At 40.2% G+C, this 21737-nt stretch overlaps 1 protein-coding gene across 1 annotated transcript in view; it reads left to right on the plus strand.

The window, feature by feature from the left end:
* Nucleotides 1-21737, plus strand: part of DOCK2 (dedicator of cytokinesis 2) — a 157534-nt gene that overhangs the window by 118125 nt on the left and 17672 nt on the right. Inside the window, exons 31-41 of the mRNA XM_041397569.1 lie at nucleotides 2518-2618; nucleotides 2710-2768; nucleotides 4019-4167; nucleotides 9407-9492; nucleotides 13357-13513; nucleotides 14632-14672; nucleotides 16508-16598; nucleotides 17650-17769; nucleotides 19391-19480; nucleotides 20669-20773; nucleotides 21585-21726. Coding sequence (XP_041253503.1) covers nucleotides 2518-2618; nucleotides 2710-2768; nucleotides 4019-4167; nucleotides 9407-9492; nucleotides 13357-13513; nucleotides 14632-14672; nucleotides 16508-16598; nucleotides 17650-17769; nucleotides 19391-19480; nucleotides 20669-20773; nucleotides 21585-21726 — 1141 coding nt within the window. The remainder of the gene's footprint in view (nucleotides 1-2517; nucleotides 2619-2709; nucleotides 2769-4018; nucleotides 4168-9406; nucleotides 9493-13356; nucleotides 13514-14631; nucleotides 14673-16507; nucleotides 16599-17649; nucleotides 17770-19390; nucleotides 19481-20668; nucleotides 20774-21584; nucleotides 21727-21737) is intronic.

The raw sequence follows: 21737 nt of genomic DNA on the forward strand, positions 1-21737 counted from the left end.
AGCCTCTGCTCTGGAAATGCAGCGTTATTGATTCCTGCTCCTCCCTCCCTTCCTCCATTAGCACTACATTTACAGGGCATTAGAAAGGATTATAATTCTATATCCATGCTGTGAGAGCGATTGTAATTCATACATTAATCACCTATGCCTCAGAATTCTATTATAAAAGGCATAGTCCAAAATCTAATGTCAGTCTGATTTAAAAGAAAATGCTTATTTTTGTGTTTTCCTACCTTTCTTGCATGAGCTATGCTCAATTAATAACTCAGCAGTCATGAAATGTATTTGAACAAACACACTTCACAAACAGAATTGTGCAGCTTATTTTTTATGTTAAAGTCTTCTTTTAGAAACTCCAAAATCAAAACCCTCAGGGCATTACAAATACACAGGCGGAAAATGCACGCTGCAAAAATCTATGTATGACAGACAGACATTGCAGAAACAATGCAGAGGTCAATAGGGAATGAAACCACTGGGAAATTTAGCTAGAATTAACTATACTGGAAATATTAAAGTGTTATATTTTTAATATAACAATATTTTTAAAGTGTTATATTTTATATCATACTCTGCATTTGAAAATGATCAAATTACAGAGTTTGAAGTTCATATTTGATCCTTCCACCAGCAAGTATCAGTTCTCAGAGGTTTGTAAAGGAGGAGACTGCAGCCTTTGCTCCTGGATGATTTTTTAGGATAACTAACAAATCTCTTCTTCGTGAGATGGCTGGAAATTTCCTGCTAAATTAATTCCACCTTTTCCAATTCGACAGATGTCCAAAACACCTTGGAATGTTATTATGGGGTTAAGAGAAAACAAAACATGTCTCATAAGAATAATTTTTGCATTTTTAAAATCTGTTTCCATATTATTTTCCTTCAGAGAGAGACTACTTTGTCTCGTAGAGTTTTAAAGTTCGTTTTGATGCTTAAATCTTGTGAGCCCTTAATTTGAATATGCTATTGAAGGGAAAAGGATCCCATTTTTTCAGCCATTTTGAAGTACTTTGAGGATGGAAGGAAAAGTTTTTTTATAGATAAGGAGATTGAGTCTGTAGGGTGTGTCTCTGACAAAGGTGGCACTGAACTTGCAGCTATTAAATGAAATAAGAGACCATTTGGGAATAATTCATTTTTCTCCCCACAGTCTACAACAATTTGAGGAATTTTCCATTTCACTGCTGTAAATTGACACATACAGAGTGTGCGCCCTGCACACCAATAAACACAACTTCTCAAGGGGCTGAGAACTCCACATTGGCCAAAATAACCTCTTAAAATATTTGGTGAGAGAGTGAAACAGGCCTTTCAGGGCATAAATAACTTTTGTGCTGCTGAGCCAGGCTGTGCCTTGGCTGCAGAGCTGGGTTGGTGTGTGCAGGGCAGCAGCTCCGCTGGGCACAGCCTCCAAGGCAGGGATCAGTTAACAGCAGGACCATCCTCAAATTATAGAGGATGGCTGAGAATTGTATTTATTATGGGAAATGTCTGTGGTTCTAGGTGTGGTTTTGTGTGGTGGGATCTGGTTTTCCTGGTTATTTGCACACTGGAGTTTTCCAGGTTACAAAGGGCAGAGGCCACTAAAGTTTTTGATGGAATGTTTTGTTTCCAGGCTGTTTAGTGTGAGTTCCCAACCCACGCTTGTATTGCACCATACAAAATGAAGAGCTCAGTCCTGTGTTTTGTTCCATCCTGTGAACCACCACTGAATACATTTCCCATTGCCTTCTGCTCTCTCACTGAGCTCTACCAGTGGTTTTAGCTGCAGCTGCATTTTTAAGTGTTTAAAGCTGCTGCTGACTGCCTAAAAGCTTCTGAAAATTGTATTTCCTTCCTTAAATTTGTGTTTCCTAGGGAAGTTTCTCTTTTCCCTTTCCCTTTTTAGTGTGTGAGAAGTGCTTGTTTTTAATTGTCTGTAGAACAAATAATTTGCTTTCAGGAATGAAGGGTTGTGCACTGTAAGCTCAGAGGCTTTTTGTCTACTTCAAGTACAGACTCAGTGCTATCAGCTGTTATTTAGGGATGTATTTTGTCCTTCTTTCATGTGGAGAGCTCTTCACAAATTACACTGGAATTTCATACAAATGGCTGTTGAATTAGGATCTGAAGAGGAGGCAGGAGATGCCTTTTGAAGTGGTGCTCAAATGCAGTGTAATTATAGGTGCCTTAGCTCCAGTTTGGTAAGCTCCACCAGCATGTAACGTGTTCCCCCAGCCCTGCTCTGGTTCAGGGTTTAGTGTTGTTGGCCAATGGATCTCATGTGAATCTTTTTCTTCGCAATATTTGTTCAGTGGCTCTGTTATTAGAAGCAAATATGTAGTAGTGGTTATTAAAATTCATCTTTCTTGCTTTTCTGCTAATTGCATAATACTAATGATGTACATCTCTGCATAATGTAAAAGTATCATATTGCTTGCATCGTTTGGTTTCATAAATTATTCTGCATTATGCATCATTGAATATTATTCCTGCTTTCCTCAAAATTATTATAATTTCCTTATATTCAATTTACAGCTGTGGAACAACTATTTTCATTTGGCTGTGGCTTTTATTACCCAAGATTCACTACAGCTAGAAAACTTTTCCCATGCAAAATACAACAAAATCCAGAACAAGTAAGCAAAATATATCCTTTATCTTTAATTTTGTGGTAAAATGATAAAAAAGGTAATGATAAAAATACCTTTCATATTCCTTTCCTCCCAGATATGGAGATATGAGACGTTTAATTGGCTTTGCTATCCGTGACATGTGGTACAAACTTGGTGAGTAGCAAACTGAGCTTCACTGCAACTGAAACTGTCACATAATGTTTGTTCCATTGAAAAATATCTGACATGAAGTGCTTTTGTAAATATTTCTGGTATTTGAACTTAAAATATGTTTTCACTCCTGTGATTAAGCCAACATGAGATACAGTTGGACCACTGCCAGTTTTGTATTTAAAAGAGAACTCAGAACCTTCTCTCAGACATCAAATATGATTGTAATCATCTCAGAACCTTATTTTGCAGGACTGAGACTGGGTGAATTTTCCCTGACAAGGTTACTGCTCAGCCTGAACCTATGATTCTGCAAATTAGGAGACAGATTTGAAATCTGCTTGAATTAAAATTCAAAAAAAGTTTTTACATTTGTCATTCAGCCAAGTTCTGCTGCTCCTCCTTTGAGAGTTTCTCATTAACTCCTTTGGGATCACTTCTTATTAACTGAACTTAGGTAGAATATTCATTTTATCTTGCAAAATTTTGGTGTGGCATTCGCATTGGCAATTCAGACGGCTCACACCAGAGAGGAACATCTGACTCAGGCACTCCTTAGTGTGGAACAAGTCTCACCTGTGTTGAAGAGAAGGTTTTTGTCCCCTCACAAGGTTCAGGCAGCACTGTCACAGCTCCTGGGTTTGCTGCTGCTCTGCTCCATTTACCAGCGTTTGAGCCACGCCTGGGGCTGGCTGAGCTCTGCACATTTGGGTGTTTGCTGTGCCTGATGTAACCCTGGTGCTCCCAGATAATTCAGTGTGGGGTCAGCAGCTGGGTTCTGTGGATGGTTTTCTGTTACTGCTGCTGATTTTGGTGCATTGGTTGGTTTGATTCATTGTTGCAATGTCTAATTTAATTCTAAAAGTCAGTCGTGGTTTTCTCCTTCATGGAAAGGTTACTCCACATTACCATGTCCTGCTGGTTGAATTTGGGAACTTCTTAGGGTAATTTATTACTTTCTACTCTAAATATTTATAAGGAGATGTCAAAAACTTGAAAAATTGAGTTCTTCACTGAAAATATCAACTCCTCTGGCATTCCTGCTTATTCCTGGCACTGCATTCTGGCACCTTAGAAGGAGACAGTGTCCATTCACATGTCCCCAGCTTTTGAGAGGAAATGAAGTGACTGAGTTGTAAGACTTGACCAACACAGATGGATTCAACACTAATTTAAATGATTGCAGCTCCTAGATGTCTTCCTAAAAATATGCAGTTTGCTTTTCAAATATTCAATTTTTGATTTTGTTTCAGGCCAGAATAAAATTTGCTTTATTCCGGGGATGGTTGGGCCCATCCTGGAAATGACTCTTATTCCAGAAGTCGAGCTACGAAAAGCCACGATCCCAATTTTCTTTGACATGATGCTGTGTGAATATCAGAGGACAGGAGAATTCAAAAAGGTAATTAAAAATGCTCTGTGTGAAAATACATTTAAATGTCATGTGCTCAGTATTTCTGGTAGATGTTTGTCAAGTGAGCTTTTCTGACTACACAAAGTGAAATCCCAAATATTCAGAACCAATGAAACAGCAAGTGTAGGATCTCCAGAGTGACTTAGTTTGACTTAGGCAAAACTTGTTGCATTGACAGCAAGAAATAGATGGAATATCAAAGAGGGGCCCAGGGAGATTTCAGGATCTTAATCCAAATTTTCAGGATTTTACTGGAAAAGGTTCTGAGCAGCAAGGCTTGCATTGAAGTCAGCCCTTCATTAAGTAGGAGATAGAATTAAATGACCTCTAGGGATCCTCTGTAATCTAAATATTTCCTTATCCCCCTTCCTTGTGACATAGGTATTGGTAAGCCAAAACTCCCAGGTTTTAATACAGAGTATCTGACAGGAGTAGCAGTGAATAGTTAATTACGTATTATTAGATTTATCAGGAAACTGTACCTTTTTAAATATGTATTGTGAGAAAAAGAAATCACTGTGGAGAACTGAAATCCTGGAGTGTTTTCAGCAGCCATTTTGAAAAGGAAAAAGAATTTTTAAGTCACTACTATGAAATATTTTTGATTGATGGAATAGAACTGGGGGTGGTGGGGCAAGGCACTAGGGATTGTAATCTAAATTTCCTGCCACTGCTTGCTGTGTCTGCCTGGGCAGTGGAATATCCATCCCTGTCTGACATCTCCATTCTCCTCGAGCTCTTTGGGCATGGAATCACCTTGTTCTGTGTTTGCACACTGCCTCCCACAGTAAATTATAAACTGGATATTCAGCTCTGCAGTTACACAAATAATGAATTCAGAGCAATCTGTGTAAGGGAAAATGACAAACAAAAAGGCATCATTTTAGACACATGTAAATATAAATATCTTGTATACCCAGCTATGTTTAATACTTTAAAGCGTTTGGGGCATTTCTGTGTCAATGAAGTGTGGAACAAATGAGCAGATGGAATTTCCATTTTGGTCTGTATTCCACAGTGCAAAGCTTTTGGTTCAAGGCCAAGATTAAAAACCACTTTGTTTCTGTGCATCTGTTCCCTCTGTGTCCTGATAGTCCTATATTTGCCTTCTTAAAAATGTTTTCCTGCTTGTGGCTTATACCTCATCTCCTGGGAGAGACACAGAGATCTGTGCAGCCCAGGAATCCTGAAACCCATCACTCATCCTGCCTGATTAACAGGAGCAGCAGCCTGGGAGCCTGGCACAGGGAGGCCAGGCACTCCAGTGCCCACTGAATCACTTCTCCTGCCATAAAAAGAAGTTTCAGGTGGTATTTTACAGTGCCAAGGAACAAGGACATTGGGTTTATTGCAGCTTAAGGAAAAGGGGGAGTTTTCATCAGATGGTGCAAAAACTATTTCATAATTGAGCAGCTGAGTCTCACTGGGCTCTAATGTTCTGCTTTAGGAATTGTGATCATTTGCTCATCAAGAATCATGGGGTTTGTCCTCTCCTTTGCCATGGATGAGATAATTAAGATTAAAAAACTTACCAGTGTAAGTTTAGCCATTCTGGTAAGTTTTGTAAAATACGTATTGTAAAGGAAAGACACATTAAGTTCTATGTTTTAAAATTGTTACCATCTTAATTTAAAGGAGCAAATAAGTAATATGAATGGATAGTTACTGGGTGCACAAGCACATAAACTCCAGGTTTTGGTAGTGGGCAATTTTCATTTGCAAATTGACATTTAGTAGTATAAAGGATGTTTTTTTAAAAATTTAGTGTAAAATTTTGAGAATGACAGCATGTTATTTTGAGAGTGCCTGGGGCACTCAGGAGCCCAGAATGACATTCACTTAAAACATAATTTTGTGAAACTTTAAAAATAAATAATTTATTTCTAATCTAATCTTCTCTAATGAGAGAAGAGGGGGGAAAAGCACAAACAGAAACATCTTTATGAGCTGAGCATGTACCAGCACAGGAACCAGAGCTGCCTGGTACCTCCAACACCATTTAATAACCTTTCCCAAAAATTTTGTCTATGTTTTATCCCTGGTGCTGTGCTGGGACAGGGCTCTGTTCTGGGGGCACAGGGGAGTGCTGGGGCTGGGGGCTGTGTCCTGCTGTATGCACACAACATACAGGCAGCAAGGATATAAAGACATTTAAATTTATCTATAAAGAGTTTTATTTTATTTAGCTATTTCTAGGAAATCGTCTAATCCCAGAGAAAACAATATACCACCTGTGGTTGTCTCAAGAATGAATTGCTCTACAAATACATTTAGTGGCTTGGAATCTGCATGTAGGTGTAGGACACAGTAAGACATTTTCTTGCAATCCTTTCTTCTACTTTGCACATGTATTTTCCATTCACCCAGAGCAGTGTTACATAAGCTCGTAATTTTAACTCTAATTGAAGATGTAGAGAGGGAGCCATTAATATCTACTAATTTTAGCTCTGGAGGCTCTGCCTATCATGAGCTCAGAGAGCTGGGAATCTTGGAAAGCCAATTTATTCATCTCTCAGTGTCTGTGGATAGACTCAGTCCTCTAAATGCATTCCTTTCTCCTTCAAATAAAAAGAGAAGCTCATTGCTTATGTGAGACAAGTTCATTGCTCATGTGTTAAAAAAGTCCCATCCTCCAAATGCTGATAACCCACCTTTCCTTTCCTTGAATGATCAGGTTGTTCATTTTATTGAGACTTCCCAAAGGAACACACATCATCAAGAGACCTTGTCCTGCTTGTTCTAACTGTGATCTGAGGCCAGGAGTTAGAAAATGCTTGCTTAAAGGAACAAATAAACAAACAAGGGAAATTAGCTCTTTGCAGAGTAAATGAAAATATCATTTAGATAAACATGGATTTGAGTTACATTGAGGATTTAACTTGGCTTAGGAAAGATTAATTCATCTGTGTTTATATTTTTGCTCCAATAAATCATTCTGTTTGTGTTTAGCATTTTCAGTTTAGTATCTCTTGTGGGTTCTGCCAACTGCTGGAGCCATCTGGGGAAGTTTTCTGTGTTTGCTTTCCTTCCTGACTGCTGTGGGACCGTGTCAGAAATCAGTGCTGGCTGCTGCTGTGTGCTTGGGTTTCCAGCCCGGTTGTTAGAGAGCCATTGGCTCCAGGGCAGTGTCCTGCTGTTCTGAGCTCCCACAGGGGACTGGGGCGTGACTGAGGTGTCCCCAGCAAGCTCCTCTGGCACAGGAGATTCACCTGCTGTAAAGAGCCACGTTTCTTTCTCTCAGCTCTCAAAATCTTGCTATGTGTAAGGCTTCAGAAGGATGTGAGATCAGCAGCAGGGCTGAGTTTGTAAGCCTGGTGCTTCAGAGAGATCCATGGACATGTTTTCCAAGGGAAGATTCCTTGGACCTGTTAGAGAAGCAGGAGGGTTTAAAGCTAAATTGGGGCCAGTGACAATTAGGCACACTCTGTTTAAGTGAGAGGAGAAAGATGCTTTCCAGAGCTTAATGTTGGCACAGAAGCTTTAAAACTTTGTTCTATAATTCTGCCAACTTTTTAATTTGATCCAAGCAACTGATGTTTTCACTTCTTGCAGGTTGTTGGGAAACTGCAGGAAAGATGCTTAGGAAGAGGTTTTTTATTCAGATCCAGAAATGTGAAATTATTGCTTCTTTGAGAAGTAATCAATTCTCTACCTGCTGAATAAGTACTAGGAAGGATTTAAGAGGTAGATTTAACTGGTGCTTGACCTGCACTATATTCACAGATTTGTCTTACTGCAGTAAGCCCACAGAAAATGGCTGGATTGGATGTTTTTGCTAAATATTTCCTTGTCCTGAAACTGCCATGCACCTGTGTTACCCACATTAAGTACTAATACACATCCTGCTCGTGCATAAAAATTAACTCAGAGCCCTTTAAACTTCTATTTCAGCCAGGATGAGACAGAGCAATTTTATTTTTTTTCTGTTAAGCTATTTTTCAATGATAGCTCTTTATTCTCTAATATTAGTATAGAATGTACTGTTCAACAGGCAGTCTTTCATTTGTATTCTAATTACAGAGAAAGAATTAATATTAGAGCAGCAAAACCTGCAAGTAACGAAGTGGTGGAAATGGCTCCTTCCTCCCTGCCCCTTTCCAGAGCAGAGTGTGCCTGCATTGCCACTGCTCTGAGCCCACGTTTTGCTCTTTGTGAGCACTGGAGAAGTTTGGCTGCTCCAGATGCTGTTTCAAAGCTCCTTGAAAGAAGCAGAAGCCACTTGAGTTTCTGCGTTAAGAGCAGTTTTGCAGGATCAGGGGGGCCAATAGATCGGGGTTGGACACTGGAGGAAAGAGGGGAAAGTTTGACCTTTGTTCTTGAAAAATGATTAATCATTTTTCTGGGTAGAGAGTTTGAATCATGACCTACTTGAAGGAAGTCCATCTACTAACATATTTTCCTTTAGAATGTCATGTTCTTTAAAACTGAAGGAATTCTAAAAAAAACATCTGAAGAGATGCATGACCTGCTTGGTGCTCTAAGAAGAAGAGCTCTTTTTCTCTGTGGAGCCCTGGCTTGGTTTCTTCAGCTCAGAGCTGAATGTTTTGATGAGGATATATTGAAATAAGGTGCAATATTTTGCATTGCAGTTATCTGAAAGAGCCATATCTGAAATACTACAGTAATTCTTTGTACCACGAGAGGCTTCCAGGTCTCTGATGGGATGATCTGGATCCCAGCCTGCCAAAGCTCTCAATTACACAGAAACACTCCAGGGAGAAACAGAATTATTCATGTACTGACAATTGTGTGAAATTTTGTATCAAAGAAGAACGTGAAAACTTACTGCATTAGCACAGTAATGAATTCTGTCATCTTTACAGTGGTTTTAATAATTAGATCTATGTAAAGCAACTGAGCTTTATTTCAATGTAGGTCTCCACTAATGCTCTCTGTGTGCCTCTTGATGTGTTAATGACTTGTCAAGAACCCTCAGGTAGATCTTTCCTCCCTTCTGAGCAGGGTGCAGTTGTTTGCATGAGGACAAAGATTGTCTGTAGCTGCCACAGACTGAGCTTGTGCCTCACGTGCCCAGTGCAGGGGAAGCTTTGTGAAAATCTGTGTCCAGGCTTTCAGCCATGCCGAAAGCCCAGACCAGAATATGCCCAAGCATTTAACCTTTGGGAACGTGGGACACAATTATACAAAGGTACATTTTTGATGCCATGTTGAAGTGTGTTGACCTCTGGATAGCTGCTCAGTGTTTTGATTTGTCTTTCTTTATTAGTTTGAAAATGAAATCATTTTGAAGTTGGATCATGAGGTGGAAGGAGGACGAGGGGATGAACACTACATGCAGTTGTTTGAGTCCATGTAAGTAGTGCATGAGAATAAATAGAACAAATGCCTTCAGGATGTGTTTCTGTTTTATTGTTCCCAGTTCTCAGGTTGATAACCTTACCTAAAATAGAATCTTAGCAACTTTTTTTGTGAAGGCACCGGAAATACCATAATGCTTCACTACACCTGGTTTGCATTACAGTTTTGCTCATTGAAATTATTTTCCTGGCTACTTTTCATTGTTTTGTGCTTCAGCTAAATTATGAAGAAGTTATACCTAACCTGCATTTTTACATGTCTAGATTGGAATCCAAGGGATTATTCAGACAAGTGTGAATTTAAATAAGGCTTTGTGATGTCATGTGCATGTTTTACTTCCTCAAAGCCTGCTACCCTGTGTGGGTTGTATTTCTGGGTAGGGGTAGCAGTCTTTGCAAAGTCACATCTCTCATCAGATGAACTGTGAAAGCTTTGGGTACACACCCAGGGGACATAAAGAATGATTTATTCTGTTTCTTTTTGCAGCAGCTTTTATCAAATTTGAGTGTTGCTGTCTAGTTTCCTTTAGGATTCCCCTTAGGGTAAACAACTCCAGTATTTCGGTTTATCTTATGTTTTCTGGACCTTCCTACAATGTCTCCATCTAGTTTGAAATACTACATTGCCTTAAAGCTGGAGAGAGTGTTCAAACTGAGACTTTATCTATGCAAAAAGCAAAGCTTCCCTCAGATCTTGTGTATGTGACCCTTTGAAGTTCACTCTTTCTGAGCTGTGGAACATTATTTGCTTGCCTTGTTTGCACTTTGCTCTTTCATTCCAGAGCTTTTCTTGGAAAGTGGCACTACCCAGTTAAAGCCCATCTTTCAGCAGTGCAGTCAAGGAGTGCCATCAAACACAGTACAGAGCTTTTGATCCCCTGCCTTTGCAAGGCCCCCTCCTTGCTCTGACATATCTGGCTTTTCCCCTTGCTACTGTCCCACTTTCCAGAAGGCCTCAAGTTCAAAGTTTCCACATTTCTAAAGATGACAATTCATCTTATCTCCAGATTGTGTTGAATGACTCCTGTAAATGGTGTTGGAGCAGAGGCTGGTGACCTGCCTCTGGTAGGACCTGCTCTCTCAGGTAGTTTGGTTTAGGTCCTCCTCCATTTACACCTTTCAAAACAGGGATTTCCAGCCCCTGTCCCCAACTCCCTGTTCCAACTCAGTTAAATTTGCCTTCACATTTATTCATTTGGTCATTTTTGCATCAGCTGATCTCCTGTAGCTGTCTGCACCCCTGCACAGTTCCAGGTGTCACCTGAAGGCAGATATTAACAGCACTCAGTGACTGCTGTGCTGCTGCTCACCTCTGCAACCAACACCTGCCCACGCTGGTTGCTGGGAACTTCCCAATGCCCATAAATAATATTATTATTTATTATAATAATAAACTAAACAGGTTCAGCAGAAGTTTTATTAAGCACTGCCTTGCATTTGTCCCTAGAGCTAAATGGGAGTGAGGTCCATGAGGGGCTGGGGCCTGTCCTAGCCAGAGCCCAGGGGGAGCTGGGCTGGTGTGCGACAGGGGAGAGGTTGTTCTCAGCAGGCAGAGTAGACAAGGCTGCCCTGCCTGGGGAAAGGCAGAAGAATCAGTGCACAAGTTGTGCCATGCCACTTGTCCCCAGCCTCAGAAAATGAGTTCTGGCATGTTTTAGTTCTGGAATGTTTTAGTTCCTAATGCAGGCTCAACAGGAAATGGCACCTGGCAGATTTCCAGTTCCCCATCATTGCAGTGGCCCATGCTATGCAGTTGTTTTTCTCGAGCTTTATTGCAAATATTTTTTTCTTTAAAATTTTCTATTTTTTTCAAGCTCTGTTTAAAAATTCAAAGGTTTCTTCCTCCCTCCTGGGGATAAAAAAAAATCTTCTGAAGATTTGTGATCCTTTTTATTGGGATTATTGTATAAAGCTGAGCAATACAACTTTTTGAATCTTCCCTCAAGAGACAGACATTCTTCTCTGCTGTTCTTTTTGTAGTTCTTTATGTGGACTCTGGTTCACCTTTCTTCAGTGACTGGAGTTATGTACTTCGTGCTGGGTGAGACCCAGCAATAGCTTGTGGTTTATGTCAATGTTTTTTAGCTTGTACTGGAAAGAAATGTGATGTCTTGTGTTCATTGTGCAGTCAGGGAACGTTCACAGCTCTGCCTTGTTTGCTTTTACTCCCAGGGAACCTGTGGCAGAAATCCATAACAGTCACTTGAATGGTGGCTGTGCTTTCCTTCATTAGTGACTCACACTGTTTCTGATATTTGTGGTTGTAAAACACCATTTTCCTGTATAATATCCCAGTCTCCTATGTGTTTCTGAGGCTTTCTTACTTTCTTTCCCCCATACATCTTTTAATGTGCTCCAACCTTTTCTGTCAGTTGTCAGCTCTTAGCCCCTTTAATGTTTCCATTCCATTTGCAGTGTATTTTATAAGCCATGTGTCAGTTACTGATTTAAATATTTCAGTTTCAGACCAGTCATTCAAGAGCAATTGGAGTATTCTGGTTTTATCTGCTGGCCTCTGTCCCTCCTATCTCACACAACATAAATGTTCTTTCAGACATCCATGTACACATTCCCTCTGTGTCAGGACAGTGACTCCTCTGGAGCTGCACAATCCAAGGAATAAACTTTAGATGCTGCTTTTATTTTGCTTGAGTTGGAACTTTATTCCTGGGTATTCTGCAGAGGTTCCATCTAGGCCAGAGCTTTGAGGATTTCTTTGCAATTGAAGTCAATATGAATATGTATTTTCTGAAAAAGGTTGAAATAATTATGGGGAGTAAAAAAAATTGGTTTGCTATTAATTAAAACGGTATACTTTGTAATTAGAGTTTAAAAAATATTGTGCCTAAAGATGAATAACATTTTTTTTTACCTGGGTGTCTGGAAAACAATGATGTAGAGCTCAATTGATAATTGAGCACTAAGAGGTCAGAACCTTCCCAGCTACCAACACAAAGCAGGACTGCCTTGGGGAAAATTAACTGTACCTCTGCCTGATCCAGTGCTTGTATCTACAATTATATATGTGAAAATATATGTATGTGTGTGTGTATATGTATATATATATATCTAAATGCAGTTTGTCAGAGAGGATCCTGATGGAAAACCAGAATGTTAAGTAGAGGAAACAAAAGAAAAGCAATGAAATAAATAACTTCTCTTGAGCAAAGAAAGAAAATACTCCTTAACTAGATGTAGGTAATCACTTAATGTTATTTAAACAGTTAAATGGTGAAAACAAAACTCTGATAGTAAATTAAAATCTCTACTCCTAAATTACTTCAGCACTTTTTAAAAACAGTATATGCTAATGATTGTTAATGTAAATTGAAACTGATGATGCCAAAACATAAAACTCCCTTTCTTGTGTTTTTATCAGAAAAGCTAAAGCTGCTCTTTCAATCTGCAGAAAGTTGATTGGTTTTGCTTATTTCTCAAAGTAAAATTACTCGGGTGATGTCTTTTTTAAGCTAAAATTGTAATTTTTGTTCATTTGAGCTTTTACTCACATGTACCAGTACAAGGAGAAGAAAAACATTTTTGCATTTTATGCTGAGGAAAGGAAGGTGCAGTGCTTATTGCAATAGTATGACATTCCAGGGACTTGAGTTTGTGATAGCACAGATGCAGATTTCTCTGTCCAGAAGCTGTGGGTACACCCTTGAGTTCAAAGTCATTTTCAGACAGGAAAAATAAATGTTTCTTTTGGTTTTTTTTCCCATTTGATTTATATGCCATTTATTCTTCTGAATATCTAAATTACCACCTCACAGAGGGAATTTCCAGCACATTCTGCAGTTGATTTAGACCTAATACAGTACTTGCCATCAGAATTGTACCAATATTTCTGTGTTTGCAGCCTTACAGAGTGTGCCAAGCAGCACCCTGGCATTTGCAGCCTGGTGGAAAGCTTTGTGAGCCTGGTGAGAGGGCTCCTGGAGAGGCTGCTGGATTATCGCGCCGTGATGAGCGACGAGAGCAAGGACAACCGCATGAGCTGCACCGTCAACCTGCTGGTACGGCCCTCCTGCTTCTGGAGAGCCCCCTGAGCAGGGGACAGCACCAGAGCCCATTTATTGAGCAGGAAGGGAAATCTTCCTGGGGGCAGGAGTGGGTGACAATGTTCTGTAGCGATTTAAACTCTGCAGCAAGAGATTTTTGCACGGATACGTGCGTGAGTCTGAAAGCAGCGTTCCCCCATCTGCTTTGTTTGCTTTGTGTGCTTTATCCACTTGGATTCTGTGGATAAACAAGGAAGTTTGCTGCTCACATGCCTGTACCTATTGACAGGCTTGATAGGACAGTGGGTTCTTAACAAAGTCGAGCTGTGATGAGGAGGTGACCCACGTGCTGTTTCAGCATTTCAGTAGTTACAGTTCTCAAATGTGGGCAGGAAACCTGCAAGGCACCTTTGCAGTTGGGTGCCAAGAGGTTTGAGGCTCTGATCTTCTCCTAGGCCACTCTGTCTTCTTTTCTATTCCTGTTTTGTAATGAGGATATTGCATTGAGAGATTCTTCCTCCAAGAAATTCCTCAGGGCTGAGGAGAAACCTCTGCCATGAGTGTATAACTCATACACTCTTTGTTCCTCAGTAATCACTGTGCAATGTGGTGTCAATCTCTGCAGCTCTTCAAGAGACCCTTCTTGTCATACATTTTGCACAGCCTCAGCAAATTGCATTCCTGCAAACATGTTATGGTGACCAAAAATGAGCTTTATTACTGGAACTGGCCCCTTTAGAAATATTGCACAACAGTGCTCCATAACTACAGTGCTGCACATCTGCTTCAACACATTCCAGTTTCAAGTGTAGCTGGAGCATGTGGTTTATTCTGTTAATGCATTTGGATAACCACATTTTCCTCTTCTCCAATAGAAAAACCTTCAGTAATAAACTCATTATGAACTAGGAAAAGTATATGTATGTATAAAACCATACATATAACTAATAAAAATATTAATTGAAAAAGTAGTTCCAGGTTTAAACTTCAGGTAGTCTGTAAATAATCTACTTTTGATACTGTCTATGCTTTCTAGCTACCAAGGAAAGCAAAACCTCTATGTGTGTGTGTGTGTATAGATATAATTTTATTAAAGGACATTAAGAGGTAACTTTAAATATTTGTGTTCCTAGAATTTCTACAAGAACATTAACCGTGAAGAGATGTACATCAGGTATGGCAACCATTCTATTGGATCTCTTTTGGAGAGGGCAATCAATATTGTCTTGAGACTTTTGGTTTTATCATTGTGCTTGGATTTCTGGGTTTATTGTTACTTTACCATCCCAAATGACTCTGTGACACCCTGGCCTCATCTGCATTCTCACTCTGTTGCTAGCTTATCCTTCAGCAACTGGGAATCTGTGCTATGTATCCAGCAGCAGCATTTTTTTCCACAAGAATTAACTTTTAATTGATCAAATCACTCAACATTCATTGTCTATTGTTTAAAATTTAAAAAGTACAGATAGATTTGAGGTTTGAGGGAGAATATATCACACATTCAGTATGGCAGAGAAAACATTCTGGTTTTGTGGAATGGCCCAATCTGCTGAGTCTCCTTCAATATGCAACAATCCATGGGCAGGGTTACAGCTGAGGCATTTTCTGTGGGAACTGCTAATTCCTGCAGATGTGCCATGGCCTCTTGCTGTCCCCAGTGGCAAATTCCTGCAGATGTGCCATGGTCTCTTGCTGTCTCCAAGAGTTCTGCACATGGGCTGCAGCAGATCTTGCTGCTTCAAAAGTTCCCTGTTTCCAGCCTGTCCTCTCCTGCAAAATCTGCAGAAGAAAGCCCAGAGTGCCAGCTGAAATGAGTCCTGGAGGTGATTCAGAGCTCAGCCTGGAGCTGTGAGCCAGAGAGGCCGGGGGGAACAATGCTCCCTCAGCTGCCATTGCTCAGGGTGATGCCTTGTGAAGGCTGACCTAGAACAGAGACTAGACAGAGCTAAAGAATAAAGTAGGGATTTATTAGAAGGCCTCAACCTTGGGCAGCACATCCCAAAATGGCCACAAAATGGATGACAGGTCCTGGGGTCTCACATTTTTATCAGTTCTGCTCCGTTTGCTTATTGGAGTTAATTGTCCAATTACAGCTTTAGCCCATGCAGTCCCATCCTTCTTGTTCTCTCTTCAGCTCACGTTGTTTGTGCTCTTGGGCCTGAGATCTGGATCAGCTGTCCTTGGGTCCCCAGCTAGAGAAGGAATTGTTTTGTCTCCCTGCTCTGTGCAGAGAGCTCACCATCCCATAATATGAAGCCTAGACTTACGCACTAAAGCAGAACAGAATCTGAAAATTATAAAAGCTAAAACCTGAGGCATCAAGGGGGAACCTTTCTGTTGGGCTGGCAGCTGGGAATGGGAGTGCCTTGGACTGCCACAGCAAGGTGTCAAAGCTCCTGTGTCTCAAAACTCCTGGTGGGAGATAGAGGGAGGGATGCAATTTTCTTCCTGGCTGCTGCAGATGCAGCTTGAGCCCCATGATGGGCAGTGGCTGGGCTGGAAGCAGCAATGCTGCCACAGGAATCAAGGAGAAATTCAACTTAGAACAGCTCTTCTGCCCCCAACAGCTCCTGGCTGTACAGGGACTGCTTTGCCTTTCTGGGCTGCTGTTTTCCACTTTCTGCTTCCTGCTGTGCTGTGCTGTTCTTGCATCTGTGCACACGAAGAAGGTGTGCCTGCAAGGGTTCCCTGAGGAAGCCTGCAGGAATATTGGCCTTGGAGGCTCTGCCAGACCCCGGGTGCAGGCATCCCTCCTCCCTGAGGAGGAGCTGAGCACAGCTCACAGGAGAGGACAGCTCTTCCTCCTCTTTCCTGCACAAAGGCTCAGCACACAGAAAGAACGCAGCGGAGTGTGAACAGAGCTTCGCCCCCCTCAGTGTCCTTCAAGAGTCTTTGGGGAGTCCCAGTGTGTGGCATCCACAGAGCTCCCTGTTATCTGGAACATTCTGGCACTCAGTATTCCACTCATGCCAGTCTCCAGTCTAACCTTGCTCTCTCCTCTATCAGGTATTTGTATAAATTGCGAGATCTTCATTTAGATTGTGAGAATTACACAGAAGCAGCATATACCCTTCTACTCCATACGTGGCTCCTGAAGGTTAGATTTTCTAAACTCAATATATAATTAAGCTTTTGCAGCATTCAATTTCATATTCTTAAGTGAATATCTTAATCTCTGAGTTATTTTCCATTGGGGTATTCAAGTTTCTGGTTAGAAATCCTGCAGTAGGTCGTACAAAATTAACATTAATTGTTGAAATTATATTTTCAGTAGGTGATTAAAAGCCATATATTGCTGAAACTAAATATGGTAGAAAAAATAGTTTTCCTTTACAGTGAGAACATTGTGTACAAATGTAGCTTTCATTTTAGTAATTTCTTACTACCCTAAATATAACAGTTATTAAAATTAAACACAGTTCCAGCTATCACAAAGGGACATCTAACTTTTAATTTTAAATAATATGGATTATATAACCAAGTTATGATGGCTTTCTTTTGTAGCTGGTAATTCATTATCTTTAGCTATTGATCATTACCAATGCAATGGACAGTATCAATCAAAATGATCAAGATCAATTTTCATTGCAAGGGGACATTGCAAATTTAAATGTTCTTCAGCAAAAATCTGATATTTCTTAGGGAATTTACTTTAGTGCAGAACTAAATAAATTTGTGCTATTTTGCTTAAACTTCATTTTGATTTTTTATGAGTGTACAAATATGAAATATATTGTCTGTATTGGTATAGACAAAGATAACAGTATATGAAATATTTTAATACAAAAAAAAATCTAAATCAAGTCAGTCAAGATGATATCACCAAAAAAAAAAAAAAAAAAAGAACTGATTTTCTCACATAGATTTTTGTATAAAATTTGTAAGTGGGGCAAGGATGGGCAGGTATAACATTTTAAAATATGTTTTAAATATTCTGTCTAGTGCTGGTTATCACATGAAATACAGCACTTATCTGGAGAGGCAGTGAAAGCAATCCCTGTGCCTTTCCCAGTTTGTCTGTGGATGGGTGAAAAAAACTTGGGAAGAAAACACTTGGAAGAGCCCAGGGGACCAGGCCTCATGGGAGGGGGGACTTTGATGTGAAACACTGAACTTGAAAATTCTTTTTGATGTGTTCTCATTCTCAGTGGTCAGATGAGCAGTGTGCACCCCAAGTCATGTCAACAGAGTTCCAGGGCTCACAGACCTACAGACACCTGAAAGAAAACCTGTATGAAAAGATCATAGAATACTTTGACAAAGGAAAGGTAGGTCTGGGGAGTTCTTCCCCTCCAAACCTCTCTGCTGTGCTACTCTGAACAGTTGTATTTAATGAATGTGCCCTGTACAAAACATTTGTGAGGAAAAGCTTCTTTGAAATGTGGGTCAAGTAAAAAATTGTGTCCTGGAGGCTTATTCCCAGAGATATCTGTTCCATAGGAATATGTTCTTTCCATGACCTCATTATTCACAGAGAAAGGGCTAATGTCTCAGCACATTGTCACAAGCATCTCTGTCAGGCACCAACAAAATACAATAAAAAATGTGGAATCTACTTCCCCTTACAAAGAAGAGTATGGACTACACAGATTCCATTTCTAAACCACTCAGTCCTTATCTCAAAAGAATCCAGATGGTTCAAAATAGATATATTTGTTTCAGAGAGGACAGAGGATTGTATCCTAAACATAAAATGTAGTAGATTGATGCTCAGTACCACAATTTAGTTCAATTTAAGACAAAAAAAGATGTAAATAAAATTACCTGTCAGTGCAATGGCATTAGAGCTGAGAATTTTGGAAATAAAGAAAAGGACTAGAAAGCAGGAAGAAATTCTGCAGTGCCAGGTAATTCATCCCATGACCCAATACGACCTTTAAGTCATTATGTCTTGTTCAGCTGCAGCCAAATGTAGGAAGGGGAAAGGCAATTCATTGCTGCTCCTGCAAAAGAAGCCCTTCCTATAATTCACAAGGTAGAAAGTTTCAGCTTCTCATGTTTCCTGTTGCATCTGCAGTAGCTGCACTGCAGCAGTGCCCACCCACGGCCCCAGGAGAAGCAAAGCCCCAGTTCCTGATCTGCAGCAGCCAGCACTCAGGCTCAGCCAGCGCCAGGGTACCTGGCCAAAGAGCACCTGGCAGAGGGTGACAATGGCCTGGTGTGTCCCTGGCAGTGTCCTCTAGCAGCAGAGAGCTCTGCTCAGGGCCCCTCTGTCTCTTCTGTTCTGGGCAAGTGAGGAGACACAATTTGAGAAATATCCTCACGAGGGGGAGTTTGTTCCTGCTTTAGGATCACTTTTGTGAAGTGTCCACAGCAGATGAGAAAAGCAGTCCTGGTGTTTCAGTGTCAGCCACTGTCACAGGCAGCTGTAAAGTTGCGTGGAAAGAAAAGTTGCTACCCTGGCAAGTGGAAATTTAACACTTGTAGTTATTTAGCTGACCTAGACAAGGCTCCCTATGATTGCAGGATGCTGCAGGATATTCTGTTAAATGGTGTGTGTTTTAAGGACAGGCAGGTGTCAGTCCCCTCATAAACTGCTCTGTGCTTGTGGTATGTTCTGAATGTTATCACCTCAGTGCTTTACTCTTTTTTTTTTTTTCTTTAATGTATCTGAAAGGTTAGATGATTTTGTTTTAAATGTTACTCTAATAATAAAGTAGGTTTACTTATTCCTTCCTGTAATGAATCATAAAACACTTTTATTTTTTAACATTAATCTGCTTTCCTTAAGTTTATGATTGCCCTGAGTCTTCCACTCTAAATGTGCAGTTAATAAATGACTGCACTTTAAAGACAGCATAATCAATAAAACTGCAGTTAAACTCTGATGTGTTGAAAACTTGTTTGTTGGTACAGGATTTACTTTTTGAATGTGTGCTTGCATTGCAGATGTGGGAAGAAGCCATATCTTTATGCAAGGAACTTGCAGAGCAATATGAAAAGGAGGTTTTTGACTATGAACTTCTAAGTCAAAACTTGGTAAGATTATATACAGATCTTCAAATTACTGCAGTCACAGAAATTAGTGCTTTTCAGCTATCAAACAACAGAGCTGCCTATGAGCTTGTGGTCTAAAATGGATTTCTAATTCATTTGTTGAAGAGTTCCTGTTTCACTGCAGCAATCCAGTGGTAAAGGTTCATAAATAACTGTTGGTTAAAGTTGCATGAACATCTGTTTATTGAGGTATTCTGAAATGTCTGTAGATGAAATAAACATGTTTTCACCTAGGGAAATTTAAAGGCCACATTTTGAAGCCTCTGTACTGCCCTAGGGTAGAAAGAACACCTGGATGAACTTTTCCCTCTACATTTTTCTTTAAATTTTAGCAGCTTGGATCTTGACAAGCCTGAATAATTCTGTCCTAATCAGGACTGTGGAAGTATTACAGCTCAAGGAATTAGAACTAGGTCCAAAGGATAGAATGAAAATTTTGAAGGAAAATAACATATTCAGTTACTTGTTTTCATTAAAATTGAATGAATCCAAAAAGAATCCCACCCCTCACAAACCTTTTTTTCTACTCCCAATATTTCATGTTTGTATGATTTTTAACAATTGTTTAGGTCTCATTCCACAGATATCCTTGAATCTTCCTCAGAAAAAACAGTGGGAATCAAAACATTGTGCTCTTGAATGGTGCTGTGTATAAAGAAAGCTTCTTTTGCTTTGCTTTTATCATGACTTAAAAGGCGTTTTTGCCAGTTTAATTTGCAGTGCTGTATTCTCACAGACATAACACCGAAACGACACTTGGTATTTTATGGAAGAACTTGTTCTAAGCCCTTTTCATGGTGTGTGCCCTAGAGTAAAAACTGGTGTTGATCCCACACCTCAGGAAACGTTTGTGGCAGGGAGTTTCACCAAATGTTTTATTTCAGTAATGCTGTCAGTGGCCAGGGATCACTTTGGTGTTTGCTTTTCTCCTCAGTTAAGGGTAAGCCCAGTTCTGAGGTCAAATATTAAAGCTGAAGCCATACCCGTTGCACTGTGTACTATATTTGGATATAAATGTAAGCAGTGCTTAATGTCCCCCTGCAGCATCCTGTGTGAAAACTGATTATTGCTGTAGCTCATCAGCTGATAGCTCTTGGATGTGTAGTAGAAGTTAAAAATGCATAGATAAAACTCCCAAACACAAGTAATTGCAGTTGGTTTTGCTTTCAGGTCCAGCAAGCAAAGTTCTATGAAAACATCATGAAAATTCTGAGGCCTAAACCAGACTATTTTGCTGTTGGATATTATGGTCAAGGATTCCCAACATTTCTAAGGGTAAACTTGATTAAATCTTACTTTTTCATCTATTTTTTCCTGTTTTCCTCATGATTAATGTCGAGATTCCTTTTTTGACCTCAAATATGCTTTGAACAGAAATGTTCAATACCAACTGTCTTGTACTGCTCTAAGTTTTTTCCTCAATGGCAAAATTTCCTACTTTAGGACAATTATGGTAAGTTTGAACTGGGTTTATTCAAATGTGCTGAATCTACTCTCTTTTCTTTAGTTTTCCCTGGTTTTGACTACTATGAGGGAAATCCAGGCTCCACAGGGTCTGGTTTTTTAAAGAAACCTGATGAACTTGGGAAGTGATGCACAACTGGATTTTTTTTTAAAAGGTCATTGTGTTAACCACAGTAGTGCATGAGTTCAGAGCATAAAAATAACCTCAATATTTGATATTGAAACTATTTAGTAGTTTCTTACTACTAAAAGCCTCTCTTACATACAACAATTAATAGGGAGGCTTTCTTCACACTTGGATAGAAATGAGAGGCCCTGCTACCCAAGTTTAAAGGCCAAAGCTGCCTTGAAAACTTTGGGAAAACAGTGAAATGATAGGCTCCTGTTGAACCACTGTATTGTTTCTGAATAATAAGTCTTTGAGTCCGTAGTCTCTGGAGAGTCAGTGCTGCTTTCCAGCCCCTGGTCAAAATGGTATTTGGCTTTAGAGCTGGTAATGCTCAGCAAACAGAAACACCCATCCAACACCTGCACGCTGCTGTGCCCTTGTGTCAATTGCCATGAAACTGCAGCTGGTGCTGAGCACCACCCTGCCCAGGCAGTCACTCCTCATTCCCTGCAGAACAAAGTGTTCATCTACCGCGGCAAGGAGTACGAGAGGAGGGAGGATTTCCAGGCCCAGCTGATGAGCCAGTTCCCCAGTGCTGAGAAGATGAACACGACTGCAGCACCTGGAGAGGATGTGAGGAACTCTCCTGGTCAGCGTATCCTTGGA

The sequence above is a fragment of the Onychostruthus taczanowskii genome, unplaced genomic scaffold (assembly GCF_017590055.1).
Source record: "Onychostruthus taczanowskii isolate IOZ18803 unplaced genomic scaffold, ASM1759005v1 scaffold14, whole genome shotgun sequence".
NCBI lineage: Eukaryota > Metazoa > Chordata > Aves > Passeriformes > Passeridae > Onychostruthus > Onychostruthus taczanowskii.